The sequence below is a fragment of the Oenanthe melanoleuca genome, chromosome 5 (assembly GCF_029582105.1).
Source record: "Oenanthe melanoleuca isolate GR-GAL-2019-014 chromosome 5, OMel1.0, whole genome shotgun sequence".
NCBI classification, from domain to species: domain Eukaryota; kingdom Metazoa; phylum Chordata; class Aves; order Passeriformes; family Muscicapidae; genus Oenanthe; species Oenanthe melanoleuca.
Genome location: NC_079339.1, coordinates 59,496,180 through 59,521,017, shown reverse-complemented (window position 1 = coordinate 59,521,017; position 24,838 = coordinate 59,496,180). Strand labels below are relative to the sequence as shown.

General features: G+C 46.1%; 1 protein-coding gene across 1 annotated transcript in view; it reads right to left on the bottom strand.

Annotated features, from left to right (window-relative positions):
• Nucleotides 1-5,643: 5,643 nt before the first annotated feature.
• MDGA2 (MAM domain containing glycosylphosphatidylinositol anchor 2) overlaps nt 5,644-24,838 on the bottom strand; it is a 190,801-nt gene continuing 171,606 nt past the window's right edge. The window contains exons 13-17 of the mRNA XM_056493793.1: nt 23,160-23,315; nt 18,433-18,591; nt 14,165-14,295; nt 8,193-8,298; nt 5,644-7,763 (exon numbers count right to left, since the gene is read on the bottom strand). Of these exons, the coding sequence (XP_056349768.1) occupies nt 7,675-7,763; nt 8,193-8,298; nt 14,165-14,295; nt 18,433-18,591; nt 23,160-23,315 (641 nt within the window). The 3' untranslated portion in view covers nt 5,644-7,674. The remainder of the gene's footprint in view (nt 7,764-8,192; nt 8,299-14,164; nt 14,296-18,432; nt 18,592-23,159; nt 23,316-24,838) is intronic.

Here is a 24,838-nt window from a genome sequence, read left to right as displayed (position 1 = left end):
AGGCTGGACAGGCACTGGAAGCCCAGGGCAGGGGTGGAATCCCCATCCCTGAAGGGATTTAGAGCCGTGTGGAGGTGGCACTTGGGGACATGGGGCAGGGGTGGCATTGGCAATGCTGGGGAATGGTTGGACTCCTGATCCTAGAGGGCTTTTCCAACATAATTCCATGATTTTAAGATTTAGTCACAGCAGAAGAGCTGGACTAGAGCAGGAACACCCAGGCCACACCTGCAGCAGAGAATGGATGCCAGCCCTACAAATCCTGATGGGCAGCCTCCACCCTGGGCCATGCATCCCACAACCACCAGGAATTTGGGATCGTGGTGCAGCGATCCAGGCTGGATCTGGGGTGCTGGAGAGCTCTGTGTGCCCATCCCTCCCTTCCCACATGGCACAGGAGGAGCTCTCAGGAACATCCTGCTCTGGCAGGGCACACACCTCTTCATTTTGGGTCACTTCCCAGGGATTAAATGGGAATTGTGGAAAGCCAAAGAAATGGATTTCGACTCTCAGCTGTTCATGAAGCTGGAAAAACTGCTGGGACAAGCCAGGGGAAGAGGGTGACCCGCCCTCTTCCTGCTCTAATTAAGACTTTTCCATACTTAACAAGAAGTGGAAGGATAGGGAGACACATTCCCACATTTTTACACCTCCCAGGAAGGCAGGGACACATGGAATGAGGAATATCCCCAGCAACCCCATCCCTCCCCTTCACCCCGATGGATCCAGGAGCAGAAAACGCTGGAAAAGACAGAAAATACTGCTGGCAATGGAAAAGGTACCCAAAAATCCAGAGTGGTTTCTTTTTTCTTTATAAAATGTACATAAAGAACATGAAACCCTTGAGGTAAAAGTGAGAGCAGTTTGGAACTCAACCAGATACAGACCCAACAATGACCCAAAATCGATCTACAGTGGGGGTGTAGGAAGATAAGAGAGCAAGTTTGGGCTCTGTACAACAGTGGAGATGGTTAAAACGTCCTTGTTATGCTATTTACATTAAATACATCCAATTACAGGTATTTATAGGGTATTTACAGACACAAAACCCACGTTTGTCCCCTTGGCAGCTGGAGTGGGCAGCAGGGCTGAGCGTTCCTGAGAAGCTGCTGAGGCTCTTCACTCTCAAGGATTTGTTGTTCCTTCAATCTCCTCTGTGGTCGTACCCATCCAAAAATTCCACAGGTGTGGCTGTTGCAGTGATCCTGTTTTTCCCATCATGTGGAAGGTGAGAGTTGCCTGCAAAAAATCCTGGATCCTGAGGGATCAGGGGGAATATTTCTCCAGTTGTTGCCATGACCTTGGCAGTGAGCAAAGCTCAACATTCACTTGTCCAAGCACTCAACATTCCAGTCTCTTTCTCAATGGGAAAAAAAACCACCAACAACTTACAGAGAATGGAAAAGGAAGGAAATTGTTTGTAAATCACCTGTAGGTCCTGTAAGGCGAATCCAACCTGGATGTGTCACACAAGGAACCAGAGGAGAGGTGACATCAGGATCCATCCATCCAGACCCACCCAGAGGGAACACAAATGGTCCTGTTTAGGTTTCAGTTTCTTATCAGGAACCTGAGATGGATTTTGTCATTGCCAGGGGTTGGAACAACTGCCCAGGGCAGCAGGGAATTCCCATTCCTGCAGGGATTTCAGGGCCCTGTGGATGTGGCACTTGGGGACAGGGATCAGGACTCGATGCTCATGGGGCTAATTCCTGACCCAAGTGATTCCATGATGGTGCTCCCAGTGGGAATGACTGATGGATCATGGCTGAACTGGGAACTCTGGGAATTTGAGGAGGGACTCTCAGGGAAAAGGGAATTTCTCCTCACACCCACAGAGCCCATCATGTTCTGGTGATTCCCTCAGTCTGTTCTCACTTGAGTTTTAATGTCACACAAAATATCCAAGGCCAGGTCGGATGGGCTTGGAGAAACTGGAAGAGTGGGAGGGGTGGGACTGGATGGGATTTAGGGTCCCTTCCAACCCAAACCATTCTGGGGTTATGGGATGGGTTGAATACAAACTCCCCAGTCTGACAGATCCACAGGAAAACAAAATAGCATTTTAACGAGGAACAGCAGGAGGTAGAATCCCAAATTCCTTGTGTTTGGATTAATGATCACTCCTGTGCCATCCAGAGCACAGCTCCCTGCCCACACCAACATTCCCATGGGATCTGGGGCTGGCAGGATCAGGGGCTCAGGGACAGATGACAGAGAAGTTGAGAACACTGACAATCCCATGAATGTGGGATTGCAGGAGCTGCAGGTCCCTAAATTCCTTTGCACGAGGGATAATCCAGTGGTTTCATTCCTTCCACGCTGACACTGGAATCGTGGTGGAGCACGAAAAAAGGGGAGAACACTCCTGCAGTGCTGCTTATTTTCTATAAGACATACAAAAAAGCATTTGAAATGTAAAAATAACCTTTTTTATAGCTTTTGATAGTTTTATGGGAAAATCCAAGAATTATTCGAGGCTGGTCCCAATCCCTTTATTAGCATGGAGAGGCAGGGAGTGCTTGTAACTCCAAACTGGAGGGGTTTTTTATGGAAATGCTCCAAAAAGCCATTTTCCTGATGGATCACACACTTCTGGGGGAGGAAGAGTTTCAATTACCCTTCAATATACGAAAAAAAACATTCCCAGCAGGCAAACTCTCCCAAAATAAAACCAGGAAAGCCTTTTTCACTTAGCATGGAAAAAAATCAGATCCTTCTGCCTGAACTGCTCCCTACAAAGAGAATTCACTGCCCTGATTAGGCAGGAAAAGAGAAAACAAATAAGAAGCTGATGATATGCTTTGTTTTAAAGTTTGGGGATCCCAATCACCCCAGAACTGATTATTCCATCTCCATGGAGGATGCAGCAGGAATTCCAGTGCTGGATGTCAAGAAAAGCTCTGGGATCAGTGGAGGTTGGGACTTCCAGATATTTGGGGGCTGGAGGATGCAGCTCCATCACTTTTGGGGGAACCAGCAGGTCCTGTCCCAAATGAAAGAGAAATTTTACTTTCCCAGGAAATTCTGGCCTTCAAATGCTGATTGTGCATCCATGGTGTCATTGGAATGGGTTTACTCCCTCCTAATCCATGTTTTTATCCCTCCTTGTGTCCCATCCAGCATCCAGGGGGGGATATTTAAAGTCCCTTTCACACAAATTACTCCCTAATTCTACGATTCCATGATTTCACATTCAATGTGCCTTGTGAAAGAAAAAGGGAAGTTCTCCAATGCCATCCTCATCCTGCCGGATCAGCCTAAGAGACAACTGCAAAAACCTGGAAAATGTATCCTGTGCTCCACCCTCCTCTGCTTTGGGACACCCAGACAATTCCTCAACAAACCCAAATCCCAGGACTTCAGCTGCTGCACAGTTCAGTATTTGATGTCCAGTTTAAAAATCCATCAGGGACATTTCAAGGTTGGATACCCCAGAACTGAATCAGAGCAGTTTCAAACTCCAGGCAACTGCCAGTTCCAACTGCCTTTGATTGCTGATCCAACATTTTAACATCCATTTTCAGTCCAAAATGTAAAATAAAATAAAAACAAAGAGTAAAAAATTCGTATCTCAATTTGTTCTTCTTATTCATGGCCTGGCGTAAAATCCCATTTCCTTTTCAGTGCTTTATTTTGTGAATGTAAAGAAGATAAAACTACTCCTACAATCAGCATTAGCAGAGAAATCCTGTTTTTCTTAGCACCTCCTGCACCCCAGAATAAAATGGGAATAGGCATGGGAATACATTTCCTTTCCCACAAAAATGTGGGATTTTCAGGACATAGGTAATTCTGCCCTGAAAAAAGACATCTGTGGTCTTTGTCAGTCGAAATTATTTATCAAATATTCCATGGGAGTGAGGGAAAGGAAAATCCACATGGAAAGATGGATTTCAGCCCACTGTCGTAGCTTGGGATCTAAACTATGGAGCAGGATCTCCTGTCCCTCATCATCCAACTCCTTTATCAAGGGGAATCACAGGGCACTTCCCAAATCCTAACTTCCCATCACAGCACCACCACCAGCCCTGCAGCCAGAGCTCTGCCCTGTGCCTGGAAAATCCATCTCCAATGGGCATCTAGAGTTCAGCTTGGATTTTTGAGGGAAATTCAAGGGAAAAACATGGAGGCAATGGAATACTTCTTCTTTTCCTTCAGCCTGGTCCGTGGAAGGTGTCCCTGCCTCTGGGGTTGGAATGGGATGAGATTCCAACCAAAACCCTCTGGGATTCTGTGGAAATGACTGAGCCACTCTGGCACCCAGCCCTTCCAAAGAGAGTCCTGCCAAGATCACCCACGGAGAATCCTCTTGGATCACCCCTCAGCTCCGTGGCTCTCAGGAGACACCAGTGGGAAGATGCACGGCAAGGTTTGGGTGCTGAGTTCCAAGACACACCAACCAAGGAAAATCTGCCTCGGGGTCCCACCAGGCCTGAGCTGCTCCTCCATCCATCCATCCAGTTAAAATCCAGAGCTTCCAATGGGAAATCCAGTGGCTTGTATTTTTTAAGGGTGTCACACCCCACAGTCCATCAAGATTCAGAGTTCCCACTTCCTTCCAAACCCTAAGGTCCATCCAGACTCAGAGTTCCCATTGTCATTGAAACCCCACAGACCATCCGGACCTGGAGTTCCCAATTCCTTCTAAACCTCACAGACCATCCAGACTCAGAGTTCCCACTTTCCTCCAAGTCCCCCAGTCCATCAAACTCAGAATTCCTGTCTTCCAAACCACAGAGTCCATCCACATTTGGAGTTCCCCCCATCTTCCAAATCCCATGGTCCGTCAGAGTCAGAGCCTCTGTTTTCCAAACCCCATGGTCCAACCAGATTTGGAGCTCCCCATTTTCTTTCAAATCCCATGGTCCATCCACATTCAGAACTCCCATTGTTTTCCAAACCTCATGGTCCATCCAGATTTGGAGTTCCCACCATCTTCCAAACCCCACAGTCCATCCAGATCTGGAGCTTCCCACTTTCTTCCAAACCTCACAGTCCATCCAGATTTGGAGTTCCCACCATCTTCCAAACTCCATAGTCCATCCAGGTTCAGAGTTCTCACCATCTTCCAAACCTCACAGTCCATCCAGATTTGGAGTTCCCACCATCTTCCAAACCTCATGGTCCATCCAGATTCAGAGTTCCCACTATCTTCCAAACCTCACAGTCCATCCAGATTTGGAGTTCTCACCATTTTCCAAACCCCACAGTCCATCCAGACTTGGAGCTTCCCACTTTCTTCCAAACAGGTCAAGGTGCTGATAACCCCAAGATTGTGGGTTCGATCCCTGCAGGGACCATTCAGTTCAGATTTGGACTCTGTGATCTTTGCAGGTCCCTTCCAACCCGGAATATTCCGTGATTCCAGGGATGAGCTTTAAGGTCCCTTCCGACCTAAACCATCCTGGGATTCTCTGAAAATGTCCTGACTTGGAGCTCCCACCATTTTCCGAGCACAGGAATTTAAAAACACCAAAACTGCCTAAAAACCAGGGAGCCAAGAGCATCCTTGGGAATGCTCCACGCCCTGAGCACCACCAGCATGGACCAGTACAACTCCAGCTGACACCAGCTGGGCAAGGAAAGCCCTGCCAGGGCCTCAACAAACACACGCACCACGGGGCTGCCTTACCTGGAAAGAGGCTTTATTGAACAGAGCTGGAAAATTATCTCTTCAGTGGAATTACTGAATTTGCACAAACATTTCTCTACAGAATAAAAAAAAATCAAGCCTTGTCATTGTTTTACTGCATCTCGTTGTGCTTTTTATACTTATTTTGCGATTATTATACTCATCTTTTGTTTGTTTTCACGTTTGTACTCCAATTATTTGCATATCAGGTTTTGTTTTTAATCCTAGGGTGTCGAGAGAACACAGAATAATAATAATAATTATAATAATTATAATAATAATACTCTTCTTTAGACAAAAGTCTTTTTTTTTTTTTTTTTTAAATGAAGTTAAAAGCTGAGCTAATTTAAGGAAAAAGGTCTTCAAATTTCATAACCAACTGGAAGGGAACTTTACAATGCAGTGGAAAACCGGCACGTGTTCGGGTAGCTCGAACCCATTTTGTACAGCTTTTATTATTTTTTTTTCCTTGTAAAAGTGGACTATTTTTAATTTTTTTTTTTTGTAATTTTTGTTTGTTTGTTTGTTTGTTTGTTTGTTTGTTTGTTTTCTGAATTTCGCTACAATAACAAAATAATCTTTCGCCCTCTGCACCGAGTCTGGCTGCGGGGCAGAGGCAGAGCCCCCTCGGCGCATCCGGAGCTGCGGATGTCGGGAGCCATCCCCACGGAGGGGGGAGAGTTAGAAAATCCCGTGTTTCACCACCTTCTGCACCAAGAGTGTGTCTGAACCACCTCTGTTCCTCTGGTTGACCCACTGGAGAACCTGAAACGACGACGACGACGACGACAAGAAGTGCTGCTGGAGCGGCAGCACCGACGGGAGCTGTTCCGAGCGGGAAGGAAGCTGAAAGGCCATGGCTGTCTGGAAGGTCACACGACACGGATCTCATCCCAAAGGCTTTCCACAGCGCCTTAGGTCCACCCATCCTTCTCCAGGAGCGGCTCCATCTCCTTGCCTGCACACCCAGGCTCCAGAGTTTGTTTAGAAAAGAGTTTGCACAACCCACGCTTGTAGCGGTGCAAAGCTTCCGCGTTGAAATCATCGTTATTACATTATTTTTATTTATATATATATATATATGTATATATATATATACTCTGTTCTGTTTTTTTTTTTTTTTTTTTTGTTTTTTTGTTTTTGTCTTTTTTGAAATCAGGCTTGTTTCATTGAAGGCACTTGGTTTCCATGGCAATTTATAAAAGACGGTGGTTTGGTTTCTTCACTTCCGTAGAGCTGATGACTCCGGTGGGGAGGGGAGAGGGATCTTCCAGCGGCCGCGAGCAAACTCCCAGTGAAGCCTGTGACAAGTGTAAACCCAGGTGGCACATCCTGGGTGGGAATGCATGCAAAAGGAGACAGCACACAGTCACCAAGCAGAGGAATGAAAGGGGAAATGTCTGCAAACAGCTCCGATTCCGGGTTACCCTCGAGGGGAGGCGGCAGCCCAAGGGCAAAGGGCCGACATTTGTTTGACTCTACGCTAAAAACCTTCGGGAAGGGAAAATGAACGCCAGCTCTTCACGTACCCTGTTTACAGTGAGGTGTTTCTCTCTCTCTCTGTGTTTGTGTTTCCTCTCTCGCTCTCGCCTTCCTCTTTTTTATTTTTTTTTGGCAGGCCATTCGGTTTCCATGGTAACAAGCAAACGATTCATTTGAAACAAAACCAGCCATGACTTTGTGCTTTGACAAGGGTTTCTAGAGCTCTTTGCCGAGAGTTCAACCAGATGATGCTGAATTCATCAGTGACCACAAAAGCACCTGAAGGTCTCTTCCTTACTTAGGCCAGATCTCGGTCTCAAGCTTGGTTCTTAGTGAGTTCCACTCCCGTGATGCCTTTTCAAGTCCCCAGTGCTTTCTTAATCTGTTTTTTTTATTTTTTATTTTTAATTACTTATTATTTATTTACGTATTTATTTAACTTTCGAGTCAGTCAGTGGAGGAATCTTTGGTAGCTTGTTTGGAAATGTCCATTTTACAAAGACTCTTTCTTCATGCCAGTGCCTGGTGATTCTTTTGTAGCCTCTGCCAGGGTAAGGTCACCTCTGATGACTTAAGACAGACATGAGGATGATGAGTGGGAGGAGTCGTATATGTGCTAATGGCCCAACAGCACCTGATCGTAGATCTACAGAAAGGGGAGAAAAATGGAATTAAAGAGGTGCCCACACCCCCTCAGCATTGCTACAGCGTTCCAAAGCCACCTCCCACCACCAGGGACAAGGAGAGGAACTGGGATGAAAATCCACCAGCCCTGTTATAATGCACACAGAGGGTGGAGGGATGGGACAGAGCCCTCAGGGAGGCACACCAGTGATTTCCATGGATTCCACATTATCTGGGCTCCCTGGGCATTGTTTTGATGTTGTTTTATCTGCCTGAGTGTCTCAAATCCAGCCCAGCCTCACCCACGGCTCTCACCCATCCAGCATCTTCCCATCTGAGCAAAGCATTCCCAAGGAATTCCTCTTTAAACCTCCCAGCTGAACCAAAGCAGGCAAAGATCCATTTGGGAAGCAGAAAGCCAGGAAGCCACTTGTGGGGAAGAGCCACTCACTGTTGGCTGGTTGGTCTGATTTCATACACTCTCCTTCCACAATGGACACATCGTCAATAGCAATGTCCCCTTCGATTCCAGGGCCACGGATCCCTTCAAAGATCAGCTGGAAAAGAGAAGATCAGAGGGTGATAAATAAAAAAACATCCAGCAGAGCAGAGGCAGATAAATAAAAAATGTCCAGAAGATCAGAGATGTGTGTTTTGTATTTTTTTTTTTCCTGTTAGAGTCGGTATTAAATGCTCGAGACAGAATTTCATGTTTGGACTCAGATGTTTATTAATTCTTATCCGTGTTGCAGTGAGTGCTACAGCACTTTGAGCTAACAAGATAAAAATGGCAATGTGTTTTTTTCTCTACAAGACCTTTTAAAGGCCAGTCTATCTAATTAAGAACAGACACCTAAATTATTTTTACTTTTAACCCAATAACCACACACCCGTGACTTGTAATGTGGAATTTTCTATCCTATTGGACCTATGAAGAAAAAGGTGAAGAAGAAAGAAACCTCTGCCCCAAAACTTCCATCTTGCTTTTCACATATTACTATATTTTAAAACCTTAAAATCTAAATTTTCTACCATGTGACATGTTCGATTCAAACTACACACCAGTAATTTCAGTTTCATTACTCAATTTTGGAAGCTTTCTTTACAGCCTCAGGACAAAAGCAGTTTTTTCTTGTGGGTCAGTGCCTGTCAGCACAGAAAGTCCAAAATTCTCAGTATCCAGGGTTCCAACACAGAGGGGGATAAAAAAAAAGGTTCTGTTGTGTTTGGCTTGAACACAAGGACGGGCTTGGAATGTTCTACAGACCCTTTTTGGGGTGGGAAAATCAATTCGGTGGGATTGGAATGTTCTATAGACACTTTTTGGGGTGGGAAAATAAATTCAGTGGGATTGGAGTGTTCTACAGACCCGTCTTGGGGTGGGAAAAACAATTCAGTGGGATTGGAATGTTCTATAGACACTTTTGGGGTGGGAAAACAAATCAGTGGGATTGGAATTTCTGTGGTGGGAAAACCAATTCAGCCAAGTTCTCATGGACATGAGGATGGACAAGGATGGGGTGTGAGCTCTGAGGGCTTTTCCTCCTTGGAATGAGCTGGGAATCATCCTCAGCTGTCTCCTGGTGTGTCCAGAGCAGCTCCACCACGGGGTGCTGTGGTTGTGTGAGGACAACATTCCTGGAGCAAGGAGCAGGATTGAATGGAATCAAAGCTTTAAGGAGGCTGGAGGTGTTTATCCCAGAAATTCCTGCTGCCTGAAGAGCACCACTTGAGGAATGTGGTGAGCACCCACTTCAATTCAGACTCCATGGAAACACACGAGCCAGAGGAATTCCATGGAAAACTGAGAGGATTCAATGGAATTTAAAGCTTTAAAACTGGAGGTGTTTTTTTCCCAGAAATTCCTGAAGAGCACAACCTGAGGAATGTGCTGAAGGACTGAGCATCCACTCAAATTCAGACTCCAGTCAGACTCAGGAGCCAAAGAAATTCTACAGAAACTGAGATTCCTGGCAAAGAGCAGGATTCAAAGGAATTAAGGCTCTAAGGAGATTTTTCCCAGAAATTCCTGCCAGCTGAAGAGAGCAGCAGAGGCACAGCTGGAGGAATGTGTTGGAGGACTGAGCATCCACTCAAGTTCAGATTCCATGGAAGCACACAGGAGCCAGAGGAATTCCAGGGAAAACTGAGATTCCTGGCTCTTGGAGGTGACCCCACCAGTCCCTCCCATCCCACTGCTGCACTGGGGACACGACAGGACCTGTCCCCTGCATCCTTCCCCTGCATCCAGAGCTTGGGGGAAACCTCCCAGGATCCAGGCTGGTGTCTCTGCACCCATCCTCCCTTCTCAGGAAGGGAATTCCTTTTTGTTTGGATCCCACAGGGATCTCCTGGGTGGATTTTACCTTCCCAGATCTCCTGCTGGGGCAGGAATTGGTGGCAGGGACAGCCCCACTTCTCTCCTGCCCTTTTTAAAACAGCACAAAAAGAAAGGACATTCTTCAAATTAAGACAAATGCAAATATCTCATTTCAGACTGTGGAAGTGAATTCCATGCCAGGATCTGTTTTTCCCAACATGTGGGTTCTCATCAGGTTTAGGAGCTTTGATTCCGTCCAGGAATGTATTTTCAGAGGAATTGGGATGAGTTTTATCACAGCAAGGGATGCAGCAGAGATTTTATTCCAATTTCAGTAGAAGTTTATCCTCTGCTGAGTGGATGGCTGGGATTTTAAAGTCCTGTTGATAATTTTCTCTCCAATATTCCTTGTCTGAAACCAAACTGCTGGAAGAGGAAAACATCTCCTCACCCAAAATCCAGCCCCTGCTCCTTGGCAGCAGGAACAACACCAATCAGTGGAGCTGAAAGTCCAATTTTTCCTGACAATGGAAAACAATTTCCAGCCTAAAGGGCTCTGTCCAAACACAACAGGCAGTGTTTAATTAAAAGCTGCATTTGGCAGTGATTTTGGTGGCCCTCAGAGAGGGGCTGCTCCACCCTCAGAAGAAATCCCAGCACAGGAGTTGGCAGGGCAGGGAGCAGAACCCAGCCTGCAGCTCCCAGGGCTGGGCTGGAGGTGCCAGCTGAGCAGAATTCCCCATCAGCATCCCCAAAAAAAATCCTCATTATGCTTTTGGAAAGCTGCTGTTAAACGTGCTGGAGAGTAGGGGGGTACAGGAAAAATCACTCTGCTCTTCGTGGAATGGAATTATGATCCTAAAAAACCAATCCTGAGTGTTTGGGGGGGATTCAGCTTCTGCCTCATCCTGGAAATGTCCCAGGCCAGGTTGGGCAGCCTGGGTGGGATGAGTTGATTTTAAATCCCTTCCATCCCCAGCCAGTCTGGGATTCTCTGATTTTTCCACAGGATTTCAGGCAGATTTTTATCCTCCCCTGGGTGCCCCCCTCACCCTTCTCCCTGTCCCTGCTGGGCACTTGGGGAGTCCCAGGACAATCCCAGCAGCTGGGGGGGTTCAGGGTGTCATTAACACCCCAAAACTGGGGAGCTGAGAGGTTCCAGTTTGGCGCACACCGACCTGAAAAAGGGGCTAAAATGCTGCTGGGGGCTGGGACAAACTGGGACAAACTGGGACAAACTGGGACAAACTGGTATTCCATGTTTCCCCAGCCTGAAAATTGGGAATTTTCCCTTCTGGGTGGGTGAGTGAAAGCACCGAGATCTCCAAACACGGAGATAAATCCTAAATTACTCCACAACACTTTTGTGATTTGGGGCTGGGAATGCTGCAGACCTGGATGTTCCCAGCCCATCCTGCTGATGTTGGAATTTTTTGGGCACAAAGTGACCAAATCTGGGTGGGCTCAGCCCCACAACGAGGGGGTGGCACTGACCCAGCAGGAGGGACCAGGACCTGCTGATCCCAATCCTTTGTGATAAATCCTGGAATTTTTGTTGGATACTGCAATATTTCAATCCTAAATTAGCAATAAATCCAATCCCAATCATCCATACAATCACTATGTCCTACTGCTCAAACCTGAACTAAAATTGACATTTCCTGGATGACAGAACCAATGTGTCCCTCTATTGTTGGGGCTCTCTATTTTTGGGATGTTCATTCTTTAAAAATATTGAATATCTAAATATCTGAGCTAGATTTTTGCAATTTTTTGAGATTTAAAGCACTGCAGTCCTCCTAGTTCCTCATGACATAATCTTTGTTCTGTATCACAGGCACTGACAAGGTATAAAATATTTTATCCCTATAAATTACCCAATAAAAAGTTTTAATTTCCATGTCACTGCAGAGTTTTACTGCACAGATTCACTTCAATTCCCTCTCCTTAAATTTACTGGGATTTTTATATTCCTTCCTGCTTACACTCTTAAATGGAAAATAAAATTTGCTTCGATGCAAGAGATGCTAAAAAAAAGTAATTTAAGGCTCCAAGAGCTCTGACATTTATTTGTTATATTTGGTCAGAGCTTTGCATTTGTTTTATGCTGAAACTTTTAAACACAACAATGTTAAAGGTGACAAACAGCCAAGGAGAGCAGTTTCCCTTTGGAACCTCCCTCCCCTCTGCTCTGGATTGCTGCTGCCAAATCCTTTGCATTTCCCTGCCCAAGGCTCTGATTCTTCCCTGATTTTCTAAAGCCCTTCCCAGGTCTCCAAAACCCCCTCAGAACCCTAAAATCCATCCCTTCCCTCCCTTTCCCAGGGATATTATTCAGATATTCAATCACTTCTCTCTCCTTCACTCTTCAGAATTCTTGGATTCATCCCGAGTTCACCAATGAAAAACTCAACCACTCTGATATTTTTGTTCCTGGCCTGGGCTCTGAGTGCTCCTGAGCTCTGCAATTCCTCTTCTCCCCATTCCTGACACTTTGTTCCCATCAAACATCCCAGACTCCCAGCCTGGAACACCTCCCACTGTCCCAGTGTCCAGATCCTTGGGCACTGCCAGGGATCCAGGGGCAGCCACAGCTGCTCTGGCAATCCCAGCCCAGACAGGAATTCCCAATTCCCAACATCCCATCCATCCCTGCCCCTGGCAGTGTCCCATTCCCTGTGTCCTGTCCCTCCATCCCTGTCCCCAGCCCCTCTCCAGCTCTCCTGGATCCCTCCAGGTGCCCTCAGCTCTCCCTGGATCCTTCCCCTCTCCAGGGAACATTCCCAGCTCTCTCATGTCCCACTGCACTTCACAGATCCCTCTCCCTCAATTTTCCTCTATTTCCCATCCTTGGAATTGCTCTCCAATCCCATGGACCAGCCCATTTCTTTCCTGTCAATGCCTCTCATGCACAGAAACAAAACCAGAGGGTCAGGAGCAGGAATTCCCTGCAAATAAAGGAAGTGAAACCCAATGTGGATTTTTAGAAAAGCAGTTTGGATTTGCAGTGAAAGAATTTTCCAAGGCCAGGTTGGATGGGGCTTGGAGCTCCCTGGGATAGTGGGAGGTGATCCTGGCCATGGCAGGGATGGGATGGGATGGGATGGGATGGGATGGGATCAGTGGGATGGGATAATGGGATGGGATGGGATGGTTAGGATGGGATGGGATGGGATGGGTGGGATGGGATGGGATGGGTGGGATGGGATGGGATGGGTGGGATGGGATGGGATGGGATGGGATGGGATGGGATAATGGGATGGGATGGGATGGGATGGGATGGGATGGGATGGGATGGGATGGGATGGGATGGGATGGGATGGGATGGGATAATGGGATGGGATAATGGGATGGGATAGGATGGGATGGGATGGGATGGGATGGGATGGGATGGGATGGGATGGGATGGGATGGGATGGGATGGGATGGGATGGGATGGGATGGGATTCAATGGGATGGGATGGGATGGGATGGGACTCAATGGGATGGGATTCAATGGGATGGGCTCCAAGGTCACTTCAAACCCAAACCAGTCTGTGACTTTTTCCCCAAAATACATTTTCTCCCCTAGGAGGCCTGGGAGGGACAGGGAGGGCTCAGAGCAGAGCCCTGCACTCAGGGCACAGCTTGTGGCTGCCACATTCCATGGGGACATTCCCAGCTTCGCCCACAGCTGCACCTGCTGCTTTTTTGGGAATGTTCCAGCTCCAGCCAAGCCTGAGAATTGTGCCTGGAGGTCCATCAGCACCTCCCTGTCAAGCCCAGCAGAAAATGTGTGAAAATCCTGTCACTACCCCTGAGCCTCATGCTGCCAGCAAGCACTCCCAGATCTTCCCTTTTCCTGCAGAAAATCCACGTGTTCCCAAAAACCTCAAACACAGGGGCCCTAAGGAATTTCTCCCAGAGAATAATTTTATATTCCACTTGCTAATCTGAAATCAAAACCTGCTGGAATATCTCCCACATCTAAAAACTGCTTTGAGTAACCCCCACGGTGCTCAAGGAAAGCAATTATCTGTCCACGAGCTGTGAATTCCCAAAGGAAATCCCACCATTCCCAGCCCCCCTCCCGAATTCCCAGCTCCTGGAGGTGCCAGCCTTACCTGGAATGAGGTGGGGGGGCTGATGTTGACCCGGGCTTGGTTCCAGTGCTGTCCCTTGTTCCCACTGGAGGACCACAGGGGGTTTTCTATGGCAGTCTGACCCTTGAGCCTCAGGTAAACGTTCAGACTTCCTGCAGGACAGGGGGAGAGCTGGAGCTGGGGAGGCTCTGCTGGGGCTGCAGCGCCCTCCTCACCCCTTTTCCTGCATCTGAGGTGCTCCTTGGCATAAATCAAATCTTGGCATAAATTCAAAACCTTTTGAAATTCAGGAACGTCGGGAAGTGGTGATGGGAACTCTCAGCAGAGGGGAACTGAGAACCCATCCTGCAGCTCAGGAAAGGCATGAGAATTCCAAGGAAAACAGGCAAAAAGGAATTTTCTGTGGTTTAAGGCAGGAAATTGGCATTAAACCTCCTTATCCAAGGCAATACCAGCAATTTGGTTGGTTTGTGCTGAATTCTTGCTTGTTAAGACCACCCATTGCTGGAGCTCCCCAGATCCTGGCAGATCCATCTCAGGGAGAGAGGTGATGCCCTTGGGAATATTCCTGGAGGACAACAACACCTCCAAAATCACCTCCAAAATCCCTCCCTGTGCAGGAAAAGCCCCCAGAGCTGCACCTTTGCCCACCAGCACATAACTGGTGCCAGCACAGACATTTCTGACACCAGGGTCACCTGCAGGCAGGAACAGAACCAGATTCTCTTGCTGCACCAAAAAATAATAAAATTTCTTTGATCTGGGTTCCTTAGTTCACAGGATTTGGGGTTTTGGTGCTGTTTATCAGCAGGTGGTTTTGGGGCAGGTGTGGGGGGCACTGGGGCCTCTCTGTGCTCTGTAAATTCAGTGTATTTCTCTCCACCTGAGAATTTCAGACAGGAATTCCCACAGGAGCAGCGTTTCCAGGGGTAACTTTGGGACCTGTCAGGAACTGCAATCCCACCTGGGAGCAGGAGATGCCTTTCCAGGTGAAGAGACCCTTTCTCTTCCCAAATCCCACTGCATGGAGTGGGGGCAGATCCCTGGGTATCTCCCAAATAAACCCTCAGGATGATCTCAGATCCCATCTCTGCACTCTGCTCCCTGCAAGGATTCCCAAGGATCTCTCCTTATCTCCAGGGGAATTTCAGACCCTTCTCCACAGAATCCCAAGAGCTGACCTGCAGGAGCAGCAGCTGAGCTGGATAAATTGGGGTTTTAATTATTTAAAATAGGAATATTCTCCTATGGATGCCACTGGGATCCCACTGGGATGAGGCATCATTTCCTCTAAATCCCAAAACCAACCCACAGCAGGAACAGAGCATGATTCCAGCATCACATCCCATTGTCTTAGGGATCTTTCCCAACATTAGTGGAAATATGGAAACAATTTGATGAGCATTGTTTTGGAAACAAAACTTTGTCCCTGAAACATGGGAATAACAACTCTGGTACTGCTTGGGAATCTTCTGGATCCCACAGCACAGAGATCATAAATGGGATGTTGGGAATGGATTCCTGGATGGGATAATGGGATAATGGGATGGGATGGGATGGGATAATGGGATGGGATAATGGGATGGGATGGGATGGGATGGGATGGGATAATGGGATGGGATGGGATAATGGGATGGGATGGGATGGGATGGGATGGGATGGGATGGGATGGGATGGGATGGGATGGGATGGGATGGGATGGGATGGGATGGGATGGGATGGGATGGGATGGGATGGGATGGGATAATGGGATGGGATAATGGGATGGGATGGGATAATGGGATGGGATGGGATGGGATAATGGGATGGGATGGGATAATGGGATGGGATAATGGGATAATGGGATGGGATAATGGGATAATGGGATGGGATAATGGGATGGGATTGTATCCATAGGATTTAAGATCCTTCCCACCCAAACCATCCCAGCATTCTGAGGTGTTCAGAGCTCAGCTGGCAGCTCCTCCCCTGCTCTGGTGCATAAATCCATGAGCTGGGAATGTTGGAGCCAGGAGCTGCCCTGACTGGCAGGATTCATTCCCAAAGGGGAACTGGAAATTCCTCTCCACATTGGCAGCAAATTCCAAAGCCACAGTGAAGGGTCAAGGCTTGGGACAGCTGGTGATGAAACTGTAAATCCATCCCAGCAATGGGATTTGGAATTATCCATGGGGGATTAATCCTTAATAAAATGTAATTCTGAAGAAGTCTATCACCAATTAAATATTTCTCACGGAATCTCCCGGCTTGGAGGCACCTCTGGAGCTCATCCCATCCAAAGCATGGCTTAATTAAAGCTTAGGACCTTCAATTAAAGTAAAGATACAGCTGGATTTGGGAACCTCCAAGGGCTGGGATTTCCCAACCTTCCTGAGCAACCTGTGCCAGTGTTTGACCCTCCCCAGGTAAAAAAAAATGTGATTTTATATTTCAATGGAATTGTCTCATTCCAGTTCATTCCCATTGTTGCTTTTCCTGTCCCTGAGCATCCCTGAGCTTCTTCCTCCAGGAATGTATCCAATGGATAAGATCCTCCTAAGCCTTTCCAAGGCCAGCCTGGACAGGATTTGGAGCCCCTGGGACAGTGGAATGTGTCCCTGCCCATGGAAAGGGTTGGAACAGGATGAGTTTGAGGTCCCTTCCCACCAAACCAGTCTGGGATTCAGGGATTCTATACAAGAATGAAATTTTGAATATTAGCTAAAATGATGGGAATTCTATTTTTAAAAAATTAAGGGACAAAAGTAATACTGAGCAATTTTGGATTTTGACAATTCATGTCCACATTTCCAGGAATAAATCCAGTGGAATTATGGTCACCACTGTCACCTCTGTCACCTGGGGTCAGATCCTTCCTTGGCAATTCAAAAAAGGAAAAAAAAAAAAAGGGAAAGGGGAATTCCAGCAAAAAACCCAAAATCTAAGGACAGACATTTGCTGAAGAAGAAATCCAGGGGAAAAACCCCCAGATCCCACTGGTTTTGGACAAACCTCAGTACCTGTTTTCTTTACATTATCCCAAATATCTTTAAACTCCAAATATTTATCAGAAACAGTTTTAACCCTTTATGTTTGTAATTTTTTTTTTTCATAATACATCATAAACGACCAGAATATAACCAGATATTGCAATTTCTATATTTTTCTCTCAGCATGGAGTGGCTGAATCCCTTCCAATTAAAAAAACCAGCACAGAGCCAAGAGAATTCCAACCTGGAGCTGCATCCACCTTCCTGCAGCACGGAGAAGATGGAAAAAAAAACCTGAGTGCACTTGTCTGCTCTGCTTAAAATCTGAGCTCTGCCTGGGGGCAGGGGGAGCTTGGACAAAGCAACCAGAACTCTCTGGGAGGATGAGTCTGCCCTTGAAATAAAGATAAAAATACCTCAAACCAGGTCACTTTGACACAGGAAAACCTCTTGGCACACTGGGAGCACCAAGAAAGCATCAAAAGACTTCCAAAATTTGGATTTTTGTTGTTTAGGTTTTTATGTTTTCCCACTTTTTTTTGTCTTTATACTACAAAAAAGAAATTAAATGTGGGTGTTGAAAGAGCCAGGACTAAAAATAGTCTGGGAGATACCCTTTGAAAATCCAAATTCCTGCAGGTTTTCAGCAAATTTTCCATGACTTTTCCACAGGAAACAGCTGAGGTCTTTATTCTACTCAGAAATTCCTGAAACACTCAAAAATACTCCTTGAAAATCCAAATTCCTGCACATTTTGAGCAAACAGCAAATTTTCCATGACTTTTCCACAGGAAACACCTGAGGAATGCTATTGTTCATTGCCTGATCCTGAATTTAGTCAAGAATGCCTAAAACACTCACAGATATCCTTTGAAAATTGATATTCCTGCAGGTTTTGAGCAAATAGCAAATTTTCCATTACTTTTCTACAGGAAACACTTAAGGAATGCTGTTGTTCACTGCCCAATACTAAATTCAGCCAGGAATGCCTAAAACATCCCATCAGAATCAGGAAAAATCCTTGTTAAAATCAACTTTTCCCTGTAAAATTCCCATTCCAATCAACGGGATCTCCAAGCAATTCCCTGCCCAGACTCTCACTCATGCAGAAAACACTTCCCAGCTGTAAGAGGGAGATTCCTCCATCCTACAAATTCCTGATTAGTGGAAAACAGGACGTTGCCACAATTTGGGAGCTTTAAATCGCCTCTCTGTGTTACAAGAAGCCCTTGGAGGGGCTGGCCCTCTTCCCACATTTTTCCTCCAAATAAGAGGGAGTTTTCCCAGCTATTTTTCCCAGAGGAATTGGCTTTCTCTCACCTATGTGCTGTCCATACATGTGATAGTAGAAGCTGAAGCAGTAGGCCGTGTTGGTGGCCCCGTAGGGATTTTTGGGAGCGACGCTGAAAACGGGACTGACGAGTCGGGCCTTCTCCCCCTCCAGCCTGGGCCGGGACGTCTCGATGTACATGTAAAAACCTGGAAAATTCCAAAGGGAAATCACTGGGATGGGGACTCTAGAATCTGTAAAAACCTGGGAAATTCCATGGGGAATCATTGGAATCAGGTCCTCAACACCTGTAAAAACCTGGAAAATTCCAAGGGAAAATCATTGGAATCAGGCCCCAAACACGTGTGAAAACCTGGAAAATTCCAAGGGAAATCATTGGGACCAGGCCCCAAACACGTGTGAAAACCTGTCTCGATGTACATGTGAAAACCTGGAAAATTCCAAGGGGAATCATTGGGATCAGGCCCCAAACACCTGTAAAAACCTATCTTGATGTACATGTAAAAACCTGGAAAAATCCAAGGGGAATCATTGGGATCAGGCCCCAAACACCTGTAAAAAACTGGAAAAATCCAAGGGGAATAATTTGGATCAGGCCCTCAACACTTGTAAAAACCTATCTTGATGTACATGTAAAAACCTGGAAAAATCCAAAGGGAATCATTGGGATGGGGACTCTAGAATCTTTAAAAACCTGGAAGATTCCAAGGAGAATCATTTGGATCAAGCCCCCAACACCTGTAAAAACCTATCTTGATGTACATGTAAAAACCTGGAAAAATCCAAGGGGAATCATTGGGATGAAGCCTTAGCATCTGTGAAAACCTGGAAAATTCCAAGGGAAAATCATTGGGATCAGGCCCCAAACACCTGTAAAAACCTGTCTCGATGTACATGTAAAAGCCTGGAAAATTCCAAGGGGAATCATTGGGATGGGGACTCTAGAATCTGTAAAAACCTGGAAAAATCCAAGGGGAATAATTGGGATCAGGTCCTCAACACCTGTAAAAACCTGGAAAATTCCAAGGGAAAATCATTGGAATCAGGCCCCAAACAGGTGTGAAAACCTGGAAAATTCCAAGGGAAATCATTGGGATGAAGCCTTAACACCTGTGAAAACCTGGAAAATTCCAAAGGGAAATCATTGGGATCAGGCCCCAAACACCTGTAAAAACCTGTCTCAATGTACATGTGAAAACCTGGAAAATTCCAAGGGGAATCATTGGGATGGGGACTCTAGAATCTGTAAAAAACTGGAAAAATCCAAGGGGAATAATTGGGATCAGGTCCTCAACACCTGTAAAAACCTGGAAAATTTCAAGGGAAAATCATTGGAATCAGGCCTCAAACACGTGTGAAAACCTGGAAAATTCCAAGGGAAATCATTGGGATGAAGCCTTAACATCTGTGAAAACCTGGAAAATTCCAAGGGGAATCATTGGGATCAGGCCCTCAACACCTGTAAAAACCTGTCTCAATGTACATGTGAAAACCTGGAAAATTCCAAGGGGAATCATTGGGATGGGGACTTTAGCACCTGTAAAAACCTGGAAAATTCCAAGGAAAATCCTTTGGGATCAGGCCCCCAGCACCTGTAAAAAACTGGTAAATTCCAAGGGGAATCATTGGGATGAGGTCTTCAACACCCGTGAAAACCTGGAAAAATCCAAGGGAAACCACTGGGATGGGGACTTCAACACCTGCAAAAACCTGGAAAATTCCAAGGGAAAATCATTGGGTTCAGGCCCCCAACACCTGTAAAAACCTATCTTGATGTACATGTAAAAACCTGGAAAAATCCAAGGGGAATCATTGGGATGAAGCCTTAGCATTTGTGAAAACCTGGAAAATTCCAAGGGGAATCATTGGGTTCAGGCCCTCAACACCTGTTAAAACCTGGAAAATTCCAAAGGGAAATCACTGGAATCAGGCCCCAAACACCTGTAAAAACCTGGAAAAATCCAAGGGGAAATCATTGGGATGGAGATTTCAACATCTGTGAAAACCTGGAAAATTCCAAAGGGAAATCACTGGAATCAGGCCCCAAACACCTGTAAAAAACTGGAAAAATCCAAGGGGAATCATTTGGATCAGGTCCTCAACACCTGTAAAAACCTGCCTCGATGTACATGTAAAAACCTGGAAAATTCCAAGGGAAAATTATTGGGATCAGGCCCTCAACACCTGTAAAAAACTGGTAAATTCCAAAGGAAATCATTGGGATGAGGTCTTCAACACCCATGAAAACCTGGAAAATTCCAAGGGAAACCACTGGGATGGGGACTTCAACACCTGCAAAAACCTGGAAAATTCCAAGGGAAAATCATTGGGTTCAGACCCCCAACACCTGTAAAAACCTATCTTGATGTACATGTAAAAACCTGAAAAATTCCAAGGGAAATCATTGGGATGAAGCCTTAACATCTGTGAAAACCTGGAAAATTCCAAGGGGAATCATTGGGACCAGGCCCCAAACACGTGTGAAAACCTGTCTTGATGTACATGTAAAAACCTGGAAAACTCCAATGGGAAATCCTTAAGATGAGACCTTCAACACCTCTGTATGTGTGAAAACCTGGAAAAATCCAAGGGAAAAAATTGGAATGGGGACTTCAACACCTGTGTACATGTCAAAACCTGGAAAATTCCAAGGGGAAGCCATTGGGATGAAGCTCTCAACACTTGGGATGTCTCGATGTACATGTGGAAACCTGGAAAATTCCAAAGGGAAATCCTTAAGATGAGGCCTTCAACACCTGTGTATGTGTGAAAATCTGGAAATATTTAAAGGGTAATTGAAATTTTTGGGTGTTACACGTTTTTCTGGGTGTTGTGGATGTTTTGAGTTTTGGCCTCATTTGGGTGAGGCCCTCAACACCCAAGACATCTCAATGCACGTGCAGAAACCTGAAAAATCCAAAGGGAAATCCTTAGGATGAAGCCATCAACACCTGGGATGTCTCAATGTACAGAAAAACCTGGAAAAATCCAAAGGAAATCATTGGGATCAGGCCCTCAACACCTGTAAAAAGCTGGAACTCATTTCTTCCCTTGCATGAAGTCTCTAAAAAAGCTGCTCCAAAGCTCTGTTTTCCATGAAAATGAAAATCCAGTGGGACAGTGCTGGAAAACATCCCCAAACTGATAAAATTTGGCACAAAACCTGAGGAGGTTCAACCTTCAGTCCTGACAGGGGAATTTGTCCCTGGAAATGTGACTTGTAAAATAAAGGGAAAATATGATAGAAACTTTTCAAGGAATATTTTCACCTGGCCATGTCACCAAAGAAGAAAATATCCATTTATTCCACTCCTGGAAGTGCCAACCACAGAGATATTATTAAATTAATCCAACCAAATGAATGTGGTGCAGGATGAATTTTTTTTCCCCTTTTGGAAGTGCACACAATAAAATAGCAGGAATTACTGCAGGTCTGGATAAATTCAGACTTTTCAAATGCAAATCCCCTTTTGCAGACAGGAGCACACGTTAACAGGGGCAGCAGATTGAAAATTGCACATTTGAACAATAGCCAGAGCAAAAATGGGGCAAAAACCACCTGGTTGTGACAGGCTGAGAGAGCCCAAGGGAGAATTTGAACGACTTCAAGCAGGAGAATATTTTAAAATGAGCCAGACTTCCCCACTAGAGTTTAATGTGAAGGGAATCACTTTGAAAATGGCACAATAAAAACGAGACGAGGTGGGAATGGCACCAGCAGGGGATTGTGCTTTGGGATCAGCACCAATAATTCCTTCTGGAAATTCTTGAAGGATCTTGGTGTGAACTTAGAGCCCCCTAAAGGGGCTCCAGGAGAGCTGGAGAGGGACTGGGGACAAGGGATGGAGGGACAGGAATGGCTTTAGGGTGAAGGAGAATAGATTTAGATGGGATGTTGGGAATTGGGAATTCCTGGCTGGGCTGGAATTCCCAGATTTGCTGTGGCTGCTCCTGGATCCCTGGCAGTGCCCAAGGCCAGGTTGGACATTGGGAGGCGTCCCTGCCATGGCAGGGGTGGGATGGGATGGGATGGGATGGGATGGGATAATGGGATGGGATAATGGGATGGGATAATGGGATCCATAGGATTTAAGATCCTTCCCACCCAAACCATCCCAGCATTCTGAGGTGTTCAGAGCTCAGCTGGCAGCTCCTCCCCTGCTCTGGTGCATAAATCCATGAGCTGGGGATGTTGGAGCTGCCCTGACTGGCAGGATTCATTCCCAAAGGGGAACTGGAAGCTCCTCTCCACATTGGCAGCAAATTCCAAAGCCACAGTGAAGGGTCAAGGCTTGGGACAGCTGGTGATGAAACTGTAAATCCATCCCAGCAATGGGATTTGGAATTATCCATGGGGGATTAATCCTTAATAAAATGTAATTCTGAAGAAGTCTATCACCAATTAAATATTTCTCACGGAATCTCCCGGCATGGAGGCACCTCTGGAGCTCATCCCATCCAAAGCATGGCTTAATTAAAGCTTAGGACCTTCAATTAAAGTAAAGATACAGCTGGATTTGGGAACCTCCAAGGGCTGGGATTTCCCAACCTTCCTGAGCAACCTGTGCCAATATTTGACCCTTTCCAGCTAAAAAAAGATGTGATTTTATATTTCAATGGAATTGTCTCATTCTAGTTCATTCCCATTGTCGCTTTTCCTGAACTTAAATCCTGTGTTCTCCCGATCCCTCTGGCATTCCAAGGGCAGGGAATGGCCTGGGGGCAGTTCCCTGGTCCCTCCCCTGCTGGTCCTTACCCTCCTTGGAGCCGCTGCGGTCGGCGTTGGGCCCCGTGTTGGGCGTGTACTTGGTGTCCCTCGTGGCAGTGCTTTGTTTTGTCCAGTCAAAGTTGTCAGTGTCATCTTGGGTGAAAAGGCAAATATTCCCATCCTCAAAGCCACAGTGGAACTCCCCTGCCAGAACAAACAACAGGAATTTAGCAGCCAATTCCATCCAACACTTATTTTTCAAATCCCTCATCAGTTATCCATAGTTTTCTTTAATAGCAAGCTCAATAAAAAAATAAAAAAAAAAAATCAGGATCATCAATTTGTGCTGGTTGAAATGATATTTAAATCTTTTTATAGAGTTCCTCCTCACATATTCAGATTTATACAGTGGTTTTTAGAGGTGTTGTCTCTTTTTACATTTCTAAAAAGCTGGGAAAACAGGCAGCATATCCATAAAAAATGAAATATGGGGGGAAAAATTGGGAAGTGGATAAATGTGGTTTAGAGATAAGAGACAGCAGCTTTTCAAATTGTAAACTTTGTCTCCACATGGCATCTCTAAATGTTCCTTAATTTCAATAGGGATGGAAAAGGAAGAACTGGATAAAATGAGGCAAAGGAGCTTTGGGATAGACATGAAGGAAATCTCTGAAAATCAGAATATTGCAGCACATAGAGGGATATCAGGAAGATAATTGAGTCCCCATCACCAGATTATCATAACAAATTATTGGGAGGAAAATCTGAATCCATATGGGAAGGAGAGGGAACTGGACACACCTCTGGGATTTTCACTGAGATTTCTGGGATGTGTTTGAAGGAAGTGGTAAATGTGTTGTTCTAAAGAAGAAAAATTGCCAAGAGCCCCAGAGAGGATTCCTGGGATCCCCTCCTGCACGGAATTGTGAGAGCCCAGCGATCCCAGAAATTCCTCCTGTAATTTAAGAACCAAAACAAAACCCAACTTGGAGGTTCAGCTCTCTCAGAGCATAACGAGTAGAATAAAACATGCAGCAGCTGAATTTCACTGCATGAACAATTCCTGCTGAGCCTACTCTTCCTGCAAAGTCCATTGATTTACGTGAGGGAAGCAGGAAATCTCCCTTCTCCCGGGAGCAGGCAGCAGCCTGCAGTGTCAGAGGGCTGGATTTACATCCACTGCTAGGAAGGAGAAACTCAAACCCTGGGTGTCCAGGGACTGCTCATCCCTGCTAAATGGAGAAGGTGGATAAATGTTTGCAGGTTTGGGCTTTTGGGGAGCTCTAAATCCACTTAAGCCACTGGAGCTTCCCTGTTAATCACTGAGGAGAGAGGGACCTGGAGCTTCGTGCTGCAGCACTCAGGTGATGCTGCGGGCTCAGAAATCTTGGGAAATTCACTTCAAACCACAGGATGCACTCAGAGTGATTTCCAAATATTCCTGGTTCTCCTCCTGCCTTTCCAAAGGACAACACGAGGCCAGAAGGGTCCAGGGGGGATCAGGGAGGAGGTCAGGGGGGATCCTGCCCCTCTGCTCAGCCCTGGGCACATCTGGAGAGCTCTGGATCAGCAGCACAGGAGCTCCCGGACCTGCTCCAGAGCAGGATGTGAGGATGAGGAAGGGCTGGAGCATCTCAGTGCCCAGGACAGGCTGAGGGAGCTGGGGCTGCCCCAGCAGGGGCTGATCCAGGAATTGCTGGCACAGGAGGCAGAGCCCAGGGAGGGGC